We start from the raw sequence: 19,126 nt of genomic DNA on the forward strand, positions 1-19,126 counted from the left end.
TCTAAACCATTGAAGATGCAAAACTAACTTACACGTATTACCACTGGACATCCCCCTCAAATTTTTAAACACATATTTACATTTCTCTAAGGTTTCCATTCTTTCACTAGAGAGATTCCACTCTCTCAACCATTCCTGCTAACAGGGTGATGAGTCAGGATAAATGGCCAATGCCTATGACCCATTATACTTGCTAGTCAAGCTAGAGCAGAATCATTGCCTCTCTCATCCTGAATGCTATTCTTTAGGAGGCATTATCAAGTCAAAAACTAGTTACTGAAGTAAATATTAATTACCGTTAACCTAATCAGCTCTCGTTTTTAGAAGTTATGCACTCCTAAGACAAAGGGTATTTTCAAGCTACTCGTGTATAAATGCATCATGTGTACCTAGTCTCATAATTCCCCATCCAGTTCTAAACAGGATGCTCATCTTTAGGTAAAACATATACTCTTCTGGATCTCAATGTTTCCCATCTACAAAGTGGTTAATATGAATAACCACTTAGAAATCTTAACATGATATGGTTTTGTTACTTCTGAGGTTAACCTTGAGAAATTAAAACAGGATGTGTCATTATAAATGTAATTTATGTTTTTATATAATGAGAAAATTGAATTTAAAAAATAAAACCACATATAATCTCTTCACTCAATTAATAATCACTAATAACCTCTTTGTATAAATCTTTCCATTCTTTTGTCATATGTACATAACTTACTTTAATTGAATCATATTGTATATTCCCTCTCATGAATGTCCTTTTTTTTCTTTCTAAAATAAGGTGAAAATAATTTCACTTCAACAATATTCACCTACTATATTATTTTAATGACTGAAAATATTTATATGTATGAAAAGTTGTTTCTTATTTTTCCATATTGTAAACCTGTTTTAAAATAATGAACATCCCTGCCGTACAAATCTGCCCATGTCATTATCTACTACTGACTTTGGGTTCAAGAAAATTATTCTATACTCTTTCCAAAGAGATGCTGTTCCTATAGTTTATAACTCTGCTCAGAATTACCCAGTCCTTTTTCAGAGTATAAGAAAGTGCTTATTATAATGAAATTGAGGGAATTATTACTATTTTTGCTGCACTCGAAGGTCCCATCCCCATGAACAACAGCAGGAATCATTCAATAGTTTGAAGGACAGAGACTAGTAAGGTAGGTCATTCAAATTCCAACTCTGCTCTCAAGACTTCACAGTAAAAAATATATTTTATATAACAACCCAACACACACAACATAGATTATAAAGAAAACAATATTTATTCTTCTTGCACACAATATACTGTACTTTATTCTATTCTATTACATTCTATTATTTTAACTGTGACCTTTTCTTACTGAATTTATTTTTGTTTACAAACTACAGTTTAAAAACAAAAACAAAAAGGGCCATGAAATATCCAGGGTATCTCTAATAGACAGTTTAGGGGAAAAAAAACAAAAGTATATTTCCAAATCCTTGGGTACCAGTGGTCAGCCAAATGAGGTTAACTGACAAATATATCAGAATCTGCACTTTCAAAAGCCAACAGCTTTTATCAAGTCCATTGCAGATGCTGATTTTCATGCCATGGTGTTTTTACACAAGATGGGTGATTGCATTTTCTCAGAGGGACTTGGAGAGTCACCTGACTACTTACCGACCCATCCCTTTTTAAGTTGAGGATATTCCCCAGCTAGTAAGTCCAAGAAGAAGGTAGGGTCTGCCTCCCATGCTCTTTCTCAGGCTTTGTTGAATCTTGAGCCCTACCAAACAGACTGACCCACCTGGGATTTAGAATCTGAAGACAAGTAAAAGAAGATGCAGATACAAATATCCCTCTACAGGTGTGTTGTGGCAGTGCACAGCCAGCCATCTGGTGGTCTGGCCTGGCAGGGTGCAATTTCTTCTCTCTTCCTCACTTCAGACACACAGCCTCCACCTTAACTCCACCTATAGATGGCTGCTGAGTTCACAGAGCGCCCCTGGCTCCATTCTCACTGCCTAAAACCTTATCATCTCTTCCCTGGAGGCAGTCTCATTCTTATGCTGCTGTCAGAGGCATCGTTCAGAAACACACCAGGGATCGTGGAACTCCTGAGACTTCACTCTTCATTCATCCTTGGTTCTGGGACAAAGTTCAAGTTACTTGGAACTTGGCTCTGCCTTTCTGTGCACTCTTGTCGCTCTCTGCTCTGCCATATAAATTACCCACCACAGCCCCGCCCACCAAAGGCTCCATACTAGACATTCTCAGTCAAAATTTCATGATTTAAGGAGGTTGATTCATATTGGTTGAGTTCTGTGAAATAAAACTTAATGTAACCATAGACATAACTTTTTTAAAAATTATGTTAAATATGTTGAAATTTTATGAGAATGTACTTTTTATAAATATCATTGACCCATCTTGAAACCTTAGCACTGAATATGATATTTAAACATTTCAATGGTTTGAATCATAAAAATCTACCTTGCAACTTGGAAAGTTTTCGAGCTGTTGACTCTCCAATAGAGTTGGTTTCATTGAATTGTTGATACTGTCTTGAATGGTAAAAGTTTCTGAACTTTTCAGCTTTCGTATAAATGACAAGATCAGACAGGGCCACAGCCACTTTTACCTTCATGGTATAAGAATAAAATGTGGTCATTTCACATTTTTGCACTGATAATTGGAAAAGTTTCTCCCCCAAGAGAGAAAAAAATGCTTTCAAAGCAATGAGTTTGGCCTTTTTATAATACTACCTCCTCAAAAGCTATTTGGATTAGATCCATGTGATTACTTTTTGATAGTAATATTTAATCTTAATGAACAGCCCAAACCTAAAATCCCAATTAATGTAACAAGTATTGAAGATGGCAATTATTTTTATTTCCTTTTTCCAAAAACCCCAGCTTGTTTTTATAAACTTTACAAATTCAGGAATTTTAGTCATGAATAAGCCATATTTCTAGGATGATCTAACATTTTGGAGTAACTTCTATTGTATGTTGTACATTGGCTCTTTTGCAGTCCTGCATCTATATTCTCTACACTTCTGCTAGCCCTTTCCCAAGTTTTGTTTAGGGAGAACATTTCTTGCTCATACTCAGTCTATGTGTATATATAATATGTATTGTATGTAATCAAAGCTTTGCCTTCTTATTTTAATAGCAATTGGTTCAGGGATGTGTATGTAACTGGGTCATAACCAATATGCAAGAAGAATTTGCTCGATTATCTGAGAGACAGACAGGCTTTCCACTGGATTTGAAACTGAACACATATACAACCTTGCAAAGTCTTGCACCAATATAGAGAAAGTGAGGCTGAAGTTCAAGTAAAAAATTAAGTTCTGTGGATTTTGCTTGAGACACTATACCAAGTCATACCTGAAAGATGAATCCTTGTTCTTGAAAGATGAAATATGGCCTTGGTCAATTACTTCATTAGGTCAAAAATTAATTTTTACTTAAACCAATTAGTTTTGTGTCACTTGCAACCTGATACACCTTCTTATGTTATATTCATTTGTATGCCTATAATACTATATTTTGTAAACAATGATTTTCAGTGATTGCTGGGAGAAGGGGAGTATAAGGGGGCTAAATGGAAATGGAAAAACACAATAAAGATTAAATTTTAAAAAACAATGATTTTCTTGTCTCTGACAATATAATCTCTTTGAGAGTAGAGACTTTATGTTGTTTGTATCTTTCATACACTGCACAATGCCTACCACATCAGAACACATAATATTTGTCACCATATAAGAAAAATATAAAAACAAACAGGAAAATAGATTACTTTAAAATTTTTTCACTGCTATTTTTTCCAAAACAGTTTAAATGGCAGACTAGTTTCTATGAGATTTTTTCCTCCAAAGAATTTTTAAATTCTCTACCAATAAGAAAATAAGATAGCTTTTCAATCATTTGTAATATTTTCTCAAATAATAATCTCACCTTTTTTTTCCTGAAAAGTGGCAATTTAACTACACTCCTTCGCGGTATTTCCTTTCCTGAACTGGATTTTGAAGTATCTGATGAGTCCGATGATTTGTCTTTGTCCTCTTCCTCTTCTTGCTCTAACTCGTCATATTCGTCATATTCCTCTATCTGACCATGCTTGTCAGAACCTCTCCTTGCATGGGTCTCCATTAAGGTTCCTATTTTCTTATTTCTAACTAATATTTTTAATTTTAATGCCTACAGAAACAATTTAAAAGACAGATACTATTACACGTTTACAGATAAGTGTGCATTTGTAACAGTCATTGAAAACTCTTTCATCATATTTTCAATTAACTCGCACTAATAAGGTACCTAAGAGCTTCATCATTTTCCATACCTCTATAAATACTCTAATAGACACTTTCATCATTACATTTTTCACTCATTTAAATAAGGAAAACAATAAAAAAGCACATTCAGATATAATACTTACTGTTCTGTATCAAAGTGATAACATGTGAAAACTATACTGTTTGTTGTTAGATAATAGTATCATGCAAAAAAAAAAGCTCATTTATCACCTGATAAAAATTGGAATAAAGAAAGAAAACTAAAAAAGGAGGGCCAGACAGAAATGAGGAAATCCTCAAGAATGTGGTATTGCAAAATAAAGTGTTTAAGGAAAGGAAGGACACATTCACAGCATGAATGGTGTCAAGGGAACAAGTCAAATGAAGACTGAAGGAGGTGCATTAGAATTTATCATTAGGAAAGTCTTTGGTGACCACATGAGATATTTACTGCAATGAAGGTGGAAGAGGAAGACTGATTAGGTAAGTTGTGAGATGAGGAAATGGAAATTTGGGTTGAGACAAGAAATAACAAAATAAAGACATAGCTAGAGAGCAAACTGAAATCCTGGGGGTAGGGTGGGGTGATTTTTTTAAACCAAATACTTGAGTATTCTCAACTCAAGTTGAAAAGTGGCCCAAAGAGAGAGGAAAAAGGAAAAGAGCAGACTAAATATAGGGAAAAGCCCACCACCCGGGTGCTGAGGTATTGGGCCTGGACCCTACTTATAGATCTGCACCTCTTTCTTACCCTGTTGCCTATAAAAAAAATACCAAATTCCTGCAGCCTAATATTAATTGACCTGAAATTTTGTATTCGTGGGGATTACACACAATAAAAAATGTGGGATTTTACATATATCTCTATATATTCCCTTTTTTGAAGTATATTCACCTAAAGGTTCATAGAAACATTTTCTAAGCAATACATTGCAAAAATACCTCTTTAAATGATCATATCTAAGCATTTTCATTGATCTCTATCCCAGTTTAATGAGCCAATATAATAATGACATACACTTTCTTTTGTTCATAACTGGAGCTTCTCAAATAAAATGTTACCTCTGGTGAAGGTAGTTCATGCACATAATCATCGAGCACATCAGAAAGCAAGGTATCTCCTAAAATAGACTGCAAATTGTCTGCCATCACCTCTTGTTGGGAAGGGGAGCAGTGATTTTCTAAAGAGAGCACCACTGGGTAGTCAGATGTCTAAAAAATTAACCATTACTACAGTTATTTCTCAGAACTCCTCAATAACTTCAATACAATTAATAGAAGCACTTAATCTATTTTAGTACTTACTTTTCATGCACCTTTGCAAAATAATTACATGTTCTCTAAACTGAAAATACTTTTGAGTTTTACAAAACAGGAAACATTAAATCTATATAAAAAGGAAAATTATTACTATTTGGACTAGAAGTATAAGAAACAACTAAAACATCCAACAGTGGATACTTATTTAAATAAATTATGGCATACCCATTTAAACTAAGGAATGATGTAGATCATCATTCTACAGTTTGATGTAGATTATACAGTTTGATCATCCTTAGTTAAGAAGGAGGTGCCCAATATATACTGCTATTGAAATTAGTCCATAGTAGAGTCTTATAAAGAAAAGCAAGTTGCCAAAAAGTGATTCTACATTTTTATTTTTCAAAGTAAATATATATGTGTTTATTTAGACGTTTTTAAATGTGAGGAAAATACTTCAACACTAATAAGGAAAATGTTCATTTTCCACTTTTTCAGTTTTAAATTCTAAAATTAAAACTCATTGCTTTATAATTAAAATCAAAATAAAGATATATTGAGTTTCTAATAATATAAAAGATATATTAAATAAGGATGACTCTACAAAGTATTTTCTGCCCTCTCTTACCACTGTAAATTTGATATTCATTACAAAATACAGAACAACACTCATTTTTTGGATCTTATTCTATTATTCTGTTTCCTTATATAATCACCAAGACACAAATCTATCAACTTATAAACAAGCCAGGGAATTACAGAAGTCTGCTGCATCATCCTAGACATTTGAATAGGGGATATAATATTATATATATGTTTTTTTAATGTATGGGTATTTTAGTTTCTCACGGCTGCTGTAACAAATTACTATAAATTTGGTTGCTTGGAACAATAGAAATTTATTCTCTCACTATTTTGGAGGCAAAAAAATTAGAATCAGTTTCACTGGCTAAAAATTACTTCAGCAGGCTCTAGGGAAGATCTGTTCATTGTCTCTTTCAGCTTCTGGTGGTTGCCAACATTCCTTGGCTTGTGGCCATATGGCTCCCACTTCTGCCCCTCATTCACATTGCCTCCTCTCTGTGTGCATGGAATCTTCCTCTCTCTCCCTCTTACAAGGATATATGTGATGGTATTTAGGGCCCACACAGACAACTGGGGATTAAAAAAAATCTCCTTATCTCAAATTTTTAATGTCATCATTTCAGCAAAGACCTTTTTTCCAAATGGAGTGACATTTACAGGTTCCAGGAATGAGAACCATGTTTCTTCAAGGGCCCATATTCAGCCTTCAACAATATGCCTTCTTACATGTGCCCACATACACATACATATATAGAGACTTAGTTAATAATAAGAGAACATATCAAGTTTTTTCTCCAAAATAAAAAGTGATTTTGAGACTAGGCAAAATGATGACCTAGACAATGAATTTTATAATCGAGCCCTGACTTTAGTCACTGGGGAGAGCTCATTTTTTTGGCTTCTGTGGTGTTCTTTCACTCAAACTTCTGGAAAGGTCCTCTTGTCTTTTAGCATCTTTGGCCACATCTAAAGTAAGTGTTGAGGAGTTTGCTTTCTTTGCAGCTCACTTCCTCACCCAGAATTGTTTTAAGGCTCACCTAAGTGTCAGAGTTGTGTTCTGTTTTGGGCAATATAATTACCTTAAAAACTTACTTTTCTTTTATGTTTGCCTCTAGTACATTACATGTGCCAATCCCCATACCCAAACGTCTTTCTCAATTATAGTTACCAAGTCTATTTTCTTTCATTGCTCTATCTTTCCCAAATTAATGGTAGAAAGTTCAACATTCAATCTAATCTTTGCTGCAAAACGGCTACCCTGTTCAACTGAGAATGCTCATTGAGTGTTGCTCAAAGCCTTTTTTCATTCTGTCTCTTTTTCACTGGGATCTTAGAAGCTGTAGAGGTGTCCATCCTTGCAAGGCCTCTGAATTTTAAAATTGTCTCTATTTCCTTTATTTCCTTGGTTGCCCACCCTGAATGAAGTGAAAGAGTTTGCTATACAAATATTTGGAAAAAGCATTTCAGATTAAGAGTTAATATTGCAAGTGCAAAGGCTTTGAAATGTGTCTCTAAAAGAGTAAGGAGGCCAGAAGAGCCAAGCACATGAGGGAGAAAGGAGAAAAGATCAGAGAAGTGCGAGAAAACAGGGAATGTAGTGCTTGGGGGTCACAGTTCAGATTTTAGCTTGGTTGTGAGTGGGACTGAAAGTTTTGAGAAGGGGAATGACAGGACCTGACTTACCAAAAAGTCACTCTGGGTGATACATTGAGATGGGGCTGTGGGGAAGAAAAAGAGAAGCAGGACCATTGGATAAGAAGCCACTGCAGTAATCCATGTGAGAGGTGATGGTGGTTGACCAGGGCAGTGACAGTGAGATGAGAAGAGATTAAAGTCAATATATGTTTTGAAAGAAGAGCCAAGAGGATTTGCTAAAGAACTTATTAAGAGGTTGAAGACCAGAAGGAGAGGGTTAAAGTTGACAACCATGACTTATTTTAGGCTTGAATAGAAGTTCTAGTGAAAGTGGAAAGACCATAGAAAGCGTAGCACTGACAGAGAGAGGAACATCTGGAGCTCGATTCTGGACGCATATTACACATGCCCATTAAATACGCAAGTACAATGTCTGTCATTTTCTGTGTTGGTGCAGAGGTCAAAGGGGGACTTTGGGTAAAGATATAAATTTAGAATCATTGGAAATTGTATGTTTAAGAGAATCAATGATATACACCAAGGTTTTAAGTTAAGATAGAAATTTTATATTTTATACTCTATTTCTAATAAATTTGATTTAAATTTATTAAATAAACATTAAGTATTCAGTAAGATTTTGTTAAATCTCTTCAATTTCACTTCAATGAAGTACTTAAGAAAGAAATCAAATATACTAACTTAACTAAAACAATTTAAAATATCTGAAGGTGCTTACTTCGCCAAGTGTGTGAATGGAACCAAGTACTGCTCAAAATTGAATGACTATTAAAATCTGCTCGATTTATAGAATAGGACTTGTAAGGTGACTTTAAAAGCTCAGGAAGACTAAATCTCTAAATCTGTCACTTCAATAATTGAATAGTAATTTTAAAATCCAAAATAAACTTCTGAACATTTTTGCTATATAAATAGCTGCCCCATGATCATTAAACAATGTCAACAATTGAGATAATGCATTTTTGACATATTTTATTTTTGCTTCTTGAAATTAAAATAGTTGAATAGTGGTAAAATATTTATTATATAAACTTACTGTTATTTAAAACAATTTTCTGCATTTTTACCATATTCACATTAATAATTTACATATTCACATTAATATTCATATATTATGATGCAATAAACACCCATGTTATGTATATTTTACAATTAAAAAGTTCCATGAAACAGGCATGTATTACCTGAGATTAACTTTTATAAATGTATCATTAACTATATGCTACATGAATTTCACTGACTACTAATGAATCGTAACTCACAATTTAAAATATCACTAATCTAAACCACGGGCAAAGATCATGGGATGTCTAAACACTTGAACTATGTTTAAATAACCATAATTTCATAAAAATATGCACATACTAAGAATGCATATTTGTGTATGGCTTGGATAACAGTTTTGAACAGCAGCTTGCTGGTGAGTGTATAACCATGGTACACCACCGGTTCATTCTGTGACCCGTCCCAGCAGTCAATTTCCAGACAGCGGCATCCTTTCACCAGGGCACTATTAAAATTTAAACAAAAGGAGTTGTCATTCTTGGATCAGTAAAGATGTCAAACTATGCTAAAGACTATTTGTAATTTTGCAATAAATTTAGACATGAATCCACAATCATGACAAGCTGTTGCATTGAACTGGTCACACTTTTCTTCTGTTCCCTGTGAGCACGGCAGAGGTGGCACTACCGCATGCAACCACAGCTCCTGCAAGGCCAGGAAGGCGCCATGGGCGGGGCTTGGACCGTGGATCCTGCCACTTCTACCGACTCCTTATGCTTCAAGTTCTTGAAGTCTCACAAGAAAACATTTGATATCTAGTTCACTATCAATACATACCTACTGCGTTTATACTTAGGGGAAAAAATGAGACATATCAAGATGCAAGAAGAAAGTGGAAAGCAGACAGAAGTGATCTCCTAAACACAATCTTGGAAGACAGATAAATGAATGAAAAGAGGCCCTCTTGAATGTCAGGACCTTGGAACTGGTACTCATATCTCCAGAAGACCACAAAAGTTCCCTACCATACACGGAGCTGTTTTTCCCATAGAACACCAAATCTGCACTTGCTTTCCAAAAGAGTATTAACTTAGCCCACTGTCTCTAAGTCAGTGGTTCTCAGTCAGGACAATTTTGCTTCCTAGGAAACATCAGGCAAAGAATGGAGGCATTTTGGGTTATCCTAACTGCAGGTAGAAGGGAGACTTGTGACTGGCCTCTCGTGTTGGAGGCCAGGAATGCTGGTGAACAGTCGGCCACTCGCAGGACTAAGCCTCCACAACAAAGAATTATTTCACATAAAATGTGAAGCATTTTAGAAACCTTGCCCCGAGCCATAAAAACCTGGAGGGGAGAGTTCAGTCCTAGCACCAAGTATGTGATGTAGAATAAGTAATTTTTTCAAATAAAAATACCGAGAAATAAACCACATTCTAAAATAAACTTTTAGATCTAGTACTTCTTTGGGAATCATTTTAGTCAACTTTCTAGGGAGACGACTCAAGCAGTATGTAGGTAGGAGTGTAACTGAGAAAAGATAAAGCAATTATGACACTGAAGTCAAGGTGTTGAATTCAGGGGGAAAATGAATTTATGTTCCCTTGGGAATAATATAGACAAAAGATGGAAAGAAACTGAAAAGGTAGGGCATTAAAAGGGAAGGGGATCAATAAATTTCATCTACATTAGAGGCTTCACTGAAACAATATAAAGCTACATGATTAATAAATTTTGGGGGGAGGTTTTTTTGGAGTCTGCTTTTTAAGACCATTTTGTCTTGCTTTTTAAAATGCACACTGCTTTATACAGGCATGTAGAGATGCAATACGATGTAAAATTTTAGAGCTTTTTAGTGCATTTGTTCCTGGGTTGGAGGACTACACCTAGAACCTCCTTCTAAGCCTTGTTTGACCCACCGATATATTCATGAGTGAATAAGGTGGCCATCTAATGTTAGTCCTAGATTGGGCTCTATGTGTAAAACAATACTGAATACATCGCTCAGGTTGTATGTTTCTTTTTGTATTTTGATCTTAAATTGTAGAATAATCCATATCTACTTGTAAAGTTTGTTAATTGCCATGAAAGAATGTCTGCTTTACTCTCCTCTTAGTCGACTGTCAAAGTGTGTTGTCTTGGCTTTATTATCAATACAGAATATAAGTTCTTTGTGGTGCTAACAGAAAATAATCTTGAACTCTCTGCTGAGAAAACAAAAGACAAAAAACCTATCAAAACCTCAGCTGTGGAAGAAAACTCTTCATAAAGGACAACCTACATAATAATGATTCTTGCTGCTACTCTAGAAATGTTAACTAAAGTAACACATTTCACCCCAGAGTTACTTTGTATCATGTTAGTTACCCAAGTTTATATTCTCCGTATGACTGATTACTCCCTAAAAATATCAATTTGTTTACTTGTTTATTATGTCTATTTCCACGAACAGATGTTGGTGGCACCTGTAAAAATCTTGCCAACAACTGTATCAACTGACTGGCTAAAATGAAGTCTGATATTAACAATATAGTACATGGTAGAATCCAAAATTGGAGGTGCAGCATATATTGATTTTGATCAATGTAAATAATTTGATACATAATTCTCTATATATTACTATCTATAAATGCCAAATTACACAATATACTCTATTTGCTTTATTCATAGCATTGTGTCCTGATGTCTGAGAATTTGTTTTAAAGCTGTATAATTTTTAAAACGTGGAATGTTATGATTAGCTAAATAAATTTTCTTCATATGTTTACTATAAGAAGTATTAAAATTATTCAGAAAACTTCAGAGGGCCAGTAACTGGGGAAAGAAAGTCATCAGGCAGAATTAGAAGAAAAGTGTATGGTACTAATACATAGAATAAATTACATAGTCACCCAATGGTTGACTCATCAAAATATGCACAAATCAAAATTGCTCTTTCCTGAGACTTGACTTGGGGTGGTGAACACACACTATCCAGATGACATATTAGAGAATTGTACAACTGAAACTTATATCATTTTATTAACCAATATCACCCCAGTAAAGTCAATTTAAAAAAGAAAAGTCGTTCTTCCCTACATGTGTGCTTAACATGCATAGCCTGTTTTTACTGTGAATTACTATCAATGGAGTTAGATAGCAGCAAAAACTTCTAAGTTTTTAAATGTAATAAATTTAAAAACTAAAATAAATACCTTACATATCCCCAAACGTCGCTTGGTCCCACTAATTGGTCAGATACCAAGTATGTATTATGTGAACTTGAAATAAAATAATCTTTTAATGGATGATGCATATCTTGGTAAACTTGTCTAAATTCATTATTAAATACTAGACAGTCAGATGAACACAGGTATCTTGTAAAACCTTCAAATGACATCTGGTGTGCTTGCTTAACTATAAAAAATAAGTAAAAAGATATAGTAATATCGTTAGCAGTATAAAATTTACATCTCACTTTAAAACTTGTTCAGTAGTACAACATGCTTCTAAAATATTCTTTTAAAATTAATATGAATACTATTTTTAATTTTTCTTTGGAAACACATTTTTCTAATCCATACACTTAATTCTTCTGTATCAGCATTTAAGTAGAGAATTTATCATCTCTGATTTTTTAATGCCTTGAAAATATGTACAAGAAAAGTACAAATGTCATTGATCAGTGAATTTCCACAAGCTAGAAGGCTAGGTCACCAGCACCCAGAACACTCCAGTGCCCTAAAAATCTCCCTCCTGCTAACTTTTCATCTCTCCTCTCACTTGCCCAAGGTAGTCAACAGTCTGGCTTCCAACAGCATACATTAGTTTTCTCTTGTATTTGTGCCACACAAAAAAGACCTCATACAGTTTGTAGTTTGCTCAACGCTATTTCTAAGATTTATTCTTGCAGTTGCATTTAGTTAGAATTTGCGTTCCTATTCTGTATGGTATTTCACTGAGTGAGTACACCACAATTTACTTATCAATTCTATTTTTGACAAGCATTTAGGTAATTTTCAGGGTAGGGCTATTACAAATAGTTTAGCTATAAACAATCAGTGCCTGTCTTTTTGCACAAAGGTATACACATCTGTCCGGTGCATGCCTACAAATGGAATGGCCGGGTCATTTACACATTATCATCTTTAGTAAATTGTCTCTAAGCCTTTATACACAGTATCATCTATATCAAAATTATCTGTTTAAGCCGAGCACTGGCTCTGGAATCAGAGAGCTTGGGTTAATTCCATTTACTTGTTATAGAATGAGCATGTTAGTTAACTTCTCCCTATTTTTGCAGTTACAGAAATAATAGTACTTATCCCATATATTAGCTCTAAGTTAATTGCTGTTGTTTTTGTTGTTGATAATTCAGTTCATCTCAAAATAAGAGCTGGTGAGAGTATTTACTTTAAACTAGAGAGTGTGGTCCTTAGCAAAGAATTTTATTTCCAGGAATTTATACTATAGATATAGACACTCAAACAAAGATTAATGTGCAAGGATGCTCACACTAGCATTATGTATAAAATCTTAATACAAGGAAGAAATAAATTAAGTTCAAAGGATGGTACAATACTAAACAGCCTTCAAAAATAATGTACCAGAAAAAATATACAGTGACATCATAAATGTTTAGGCTATCATAAAAGTGGAAAAGCCAGATACAAAAATGCTATTACAATTTGTTTTTTTTTTAATGGAAGCTAGAAGAAAATACATAGAATATTTATAAACATGCAAATTTCTATTTCAAAGCAATGCAAATTGATGGAAATGTGTGGGGCAAATGCATCGTGTATTGCGATCGTCATGATCTAAATAAATCAATTCTTTTTCTCTGTGCAATTAGCAGTGATTGGCTGAGAGCCCTTTCTTACCTGTTAAATAACTAAGTAAATTTCTTTGGTAATGGAAGAGAAAACAAACTCATTTTGTGCCCTTAAAAACTACTAGACTGAAATAAAAATCTCTCAGATTTTTAAAAACCTTACTTGGTACATGTTGCCTACTAAATATGGGATGAGACTGGGGAACTTGGCAGCACTTGGGACTATAAAACCGTAATTAAAATTGGCCTTCATAGGTCTCTAAAGAGATCAATGAGCATCTAAAGGAAATGTAAGGACTTGGCTGTGTATGAAAGTGTGTGAGGCAGCGAGGCCCCAAAGATGAAATGGATGGACAGAACAATGTAATATGACAGTTAAAATGAAAACACAATCCCAGGATGTCACTGCCACCCACGTTCAAAGGCGGAACTTGGATTTTCATACCTCCCTTTTTTAATCCCATTGTCCCACTGTACCTTTACCACCTGTATGTAACACAGCCTAAATATTTTTTTAAATATTCACTAAATCAGTACTATTGAATATGCTTATCAGTAAATTGGTTGGTTCCAGTAATCAATGACATAAACAGTTTGAGCCAGAACATAAATCAATTCACGACTTCCTTAGAAAAAGTCTTTGCTACTAAAAACAAATAAGTCAACTGAATTCATCAGGTGCCCTTAGCGGTGCTGATTATTGGTGCAGCTGTTTTCCGCTCTGGTGTAGACTGTCTTGTAAACCTGCACGAGTTTTAACGGTGGTCCGACCAGACTCTTGCTGGCACTGCACTCAGTCCTACTGCTGCAGTGCTTAAAACCCTCCAGAGTTGTCAGAGGAGACTGAGTGACAAAGCCAAAATCTTAATTATGGCCAATAAGACTGATATGATTTGAGCCCTGCCTACCTCTCCAAATTCATTTCATTCTCATTCTTAAAGTTTCAACCACAGTCCTCTTGTTCCCTGAATTCTAACACTCAGGTCCAACATAAGTCTTCCTTCCACTCAGACACTTCTCCCATTTTGTCACATGACGAGTTATTTCTCATCATTTAGGTCTCAGTTTAAATGTCACATCCTCAGAGAGGACACTCCTAAACACCCAGCCTAAATTAGACCTCCTGGGTTGTTGACTTTCTGACTTTCTCTGTTTAATTTTTTCACTGTACATAGCATTCTCTGAAATCATCCTTTTATATGTCTAATTCTTTTTTTAAATTTTTAAGCATTTTTTAATTTAATTATTGTTCAAGTACAGTTTTCTGTCTTTTACTCCCATCCCAGCTCACCCCCCCAGTGCTCCCCAACTCCCTCTCATTTCCACCCCCCTTAGTTTTTGTCCATGTGTCCTTTATACTTATTCCTGTGTCTAATTCTTTATTGTCGAAATTCCTCCAAACTTCATGAAGAACATAAGATCTAATTTTCTTTTTTTCCCATCATCTTTCCAGCCCCTAAAAACATACTTGGTTGCCACAAATAAATATTTGAATAAATAATGAAGTGTGACTCGATGAAGGAATGTTTGGTTTTATTAAAGCTCTTATTATCATTTGTTAAACACTGGTAGCCACAAACCAACTTTCAAAGGCAGAACTTGTATTCTTATGGCTCCCTTTCAAAATAAATATTTAAATATTTAATTAACATTGCCAATTAATTTCTGTGGAATTAAACACCATGCTTAACTTAATTGCTGTTTAGGCAATTGTGTAAATATTTTATTATTATATTATGAGTTCATTATTTTATTTAGAGATGACCACAAATTTAAAAATGTGAAGTTCACTTGATACATTGAAAGATGGGACAAAGATAAAAAACCGTATGACATGTCATTAGCCTAAGCCAATGATTTTCAACCTTTTTTAATCTCATGGCACATATAAACTAATTATTAAAGTTCTGCACCATATCAAAAATATATTTTTGCTAATCTGACAGAAATAAATGGATATAATTTGGATTCATTCATACCAGACAGCTATTGTTGTGTTGGCTGTGTTATTTTTTTCTGATAATCTAAGGGAAAAGAGGTCAGTGCCCCTGACTAAATAATCAGGTATTGCATAATTTAAAAATTCTTGTGACACACCTGTTGAAATCACTAGCCTAAGCAGTCATTTAATTTAAACCAGATGACTATATTTAAAAATGAAGAAAAAGCAAAATTTTGAAAATATGCATAAAATCTCATAATCTATTCTACGTATAGAGCAGAAATTAATATTTATGTAATATTTTATCTCTGCCTGAGAGTTATTTTCATATAGCTCATTTTAATATTCATATATATAGTAATAATATAATACATTTAAAAATGGAAGACTGCCTATAACTGGGCTTTTGTCTTATTAATGGATATTTAGCCACTTCTTTCCATACAGTACATGTAACACAATCCTTGTCTTGCTTTTGACCCCTAAGCTAATCACTGAACACTTGACAGATACACAAAAGTAGCTGAAAGAAAGGAACTGAACAATGAAATAGCAAAGGAAGCTATGGTTATACAATCTAGCTTTCTAAAAGGTATATATATACATATATATATTCCATAAAATACAAAAATAAAACTACCAGTATTTGCTATATCCAGAAGAAATCTGATCCATCCAAAACTTTAAATTTGATAATGAGTAGTACATTTTTAAAAAATATTTTGAATATAAATATTTGGCAAAACTTTGAAATGCAAGCATACCTTCTATAATAGGCTCATATTTTTCAATGATCTCAGAGACAATACTTCTACTCATGTTAAACATGTACTGTTCTTGTGTCAAAAAGTCGACCAGATTTTTTTCATAAAGAAATTTCCGGTCTTCAGAATACGTGTTGAAAATCTCAATAATTTCTTCTCTGTGTACAATAATTCGATAAATTGCTCTAAATTCTTCTATGGTGATTCTTCCTTGCTTCAGCCTGTCGTTATCCTACTAAAAAAAGAAAATCACTAGTGGGATCACATTGTGAATATAAAAAATACACAAACTGGATAAATTCGAGTATTTGTGTAATATATATACAGCAACTTATCCTTGAAAGAAGATGAATTTTTACATTGGATTATTTTCCCAAATAAAATATTAAAAACTGCAGGAAGTGATGCCAAAGTTGGGAAACGATTAGTGGATCATCATCACTTAAAACCTAGTGGCTGCCCTGGCTGGTTTGGCTCAGTGGATTAAGTGCCAGCCTGTGAACCTAGGGATCATCAGTTTGATTCCCAGTCAGAAACATGCCTGGGTTGTGGGCCAGATCTCCAATCGGGGATATGTGAGAGGCAACCACACACTGATGTTTCTCTCTCTCTCTCTTTCTCCTTCCCTTACCCTCTCTCTAAAAATAAATAAATAAAATCTTTGAAAAAGAAACCTAGTGGCCATCATAGGAATGGAATAATGCTTGGGAAAAGATAAGTATCCTAATCTGTCTTTGAATTGCACATTTGCTTTTTCTATTCCACTCTATTTTAGTGCCTTCTTAAGCCATGATAGACAGTATGCAATCCCATGCTAAGAATCCACACTAAGGATATGCAGCCTGCACCATAAATGTCAGAGTAAATCAGAGCCGTTCAAGATCTCAGTAAACTGCAGAAGCTGTAGTCGTTAGGTAATATCTTAAGTGAAATCTGCATGATCACTGAAGGACTTGAAGCAATGACAAACAAGGTAAATTCCAATCTAAAAAAAAAGATTCCCCTGGGTGCTCTGGAAATTTCATGTTTAAACTTTATGAGATAAAAGACGAGAAATTGGGCTGGATCCAGCTATTAACAGCAACAAAAATACTTTGAGGTTCTTAGCAAGAAATGACTAGTAAAAGCAGAAGTTGAGTATTACCAGTTGTGCATTACCAGTTGAAAGAGCTGGAGAAAGGCGTCTAAGGAAACAGAGATAATACAATCCAGGTAGGAGGGGGTGAGTAGAAATTAAGAGTAGGTGTCAGTGTCAGTAAAATTATTATTTCATTATCTTATTTATAATTTATTTTTAAGTAATAATAGCTGCTAATTGAACATACTTTTGCCCACCCCTGTATGTTCTTTACTCAAATTTTATAATACAAACTCACAAATTCCTTTGTGAGGAAATAAATTCATGTCAGAATTTGTATCAGCTACTTTGGAAATCAATAAATGTAGTACAATTTTCTATATTTTTGTAGCAATCATGAGGGATGTACCTTTAACTAATTTCACCAAGTGCCTACTTTTTTCCAAGTCTGTTGCTAGGTACATTCACAAATAATATCATTTAATATTCTGAACAATCCTGCAAAATAACTGTATTAGTATCGCTATTCTGCAGATTCAGACAAGTGCTCAGAGAGAGTGCTGACTTGCCAAGTACCACACAGTTAGGATCTAACAGAGTGAAAACTTTCCACACCCACTTGGCTTGCCAATAACAATGGTCTTGAGACATTGGAAGATTTGGGTCACCAAAATGAGATTCATTATGACTTACTTTATTTACTCTGGCTGAAATGTGTACCATAAAGTGAGGAAAGATTAACAACAAAAGTTGAAGGAGAAGAGTGGGAGATTTAAGTAGCAGAATCATCAACTATCCAGAAAATTCAATTAGCCAATACATCTTTCTTAAGCATTCTATTTAATCAACATTTAATAAATCTATGGCAGTTTAGCTTAAAGCAACAGGCATCATTTATTAGCGGGCATCAGGGAATTATTTTAACCAGAGGGGAGGGGAGGGGGATAACTGGGCAAAGAAGAAAGGTCAAGGAGCATGCATGGATGACCAGGCACATGGATCATGGGGTAGGGACTGGCTGTGGGGAGAGAAGGAGAGAGCAATGGGGGGAAATTGGAGCAGCTGTAATTGAACAGCAATAAAAAAAGAATGGTTTATCATGGCCATAAACCTTGTTTATATGTAATTTATGCTTCTAAAGTATTTAGGGCCAGTTTAAAGAGATTTTTTAAGTATCTTAGGCAATCTCTGCCTCTCTAATTTTTATAATTAACATTGTTTTCATAGCCACTTCAAAAAGGTTTTACTGAACAAAACAGATCTTTAGCCTTGCTGTTTCTGAATAATCCTAACTTTTCATTAATGAGTTATTTCTTTACTTGCTATAAATGTTGAGCATTCTATAATGCTTTTGAATATGGCATGTATTTCACTCAAGCGCATTTCGAATAGAGACCTCCATCATGCAGATAATTGAAAGGAACCTGATAATCACTGAATAAGACTTGCGGTATCTCTCATTTGATAGAAATTCAATTACTACCTTTAGATCGTGTTGAATGTGCAACTTATTAAACCTGAAAGAATGTAGCTGTTTCTCCCTTTGGACAATACCACTAGAGGAAATTTCTATGTGTAAAGATCTTTCACAAAAGTTTGAGTTCTTCAGACACATTATCACACATGAATAGATTAAAATTCTGATAGCTCCTTGCAACACAAGCTACATGGATTCCTTGAAATAACTCTGAAACTTTTGTCTTTTCCTGCAGCCTTCTGAAGTGCAGCTTCTCCGTTTTTTTGTTTTTT

The 19,126-nt window shown here is 34.4% G+C and overlaps 1 protein-coding gene across 1 annotated transcript in view; it reads right to left on the reverse strand.

Moving 5' to 3' along the window:
- The window catches only part of PLCZ1 (phospholipase C zeta 1), a 33,479-nt gene that overhangs the window by 12,827 nt on the left and 1,526 nt on the right, over positions 1-19,126 (reverse strand). Inside the window, exons 2-8 of the mRNA XM_037136557.2 lie at positions 16,300-16,531; positions 11,975-12,176; positions 9,144-9,288; positions 5,343-5,492; positions 4,070-4,185; positions 3,938-3,976; positions 2,471-2,622 (exon numbers count right to left, since the gene is read on the reverse strand). Of these exons, the coding sequence (XP_036992452.2) occupies positions 2,471-2,622; positions 3,938-3,976; positions 4,070-4,185; positions 5,343-5,492; positions 9,144-9,288; positions 11,975-12,176; positions 16,300-16,531 (1,036 nt within the window). The remainder of the gene's footprint in view (positions 1-2,470; positions 2,623-3,937; positions 3,977-4,069; positions 4,186-5,342; positions 5,493-9,143; positions 9,289-11,974; positions 12,177-16,299; positions 16,532-19,126) is intronic.

This window comes from Artibeus jamaicensis, unplaced genomic scaffold (assembly GCF_021234435.1).
Source record: "Artibeus jamaicensis isolate MK-2021 breed Jamaican fruit bat unplaced genomic scaffold, CSHL_Jam_final contig_233, whole genome shotgun sequence".
NCBI classification, from domain to species: domain Eukaryota; kingdom Metazoa; phylum Chordata; class Mammalia; order Chiroptera; family Phyllostomidae; genus Artibeus; species Artibeus jamaicensis.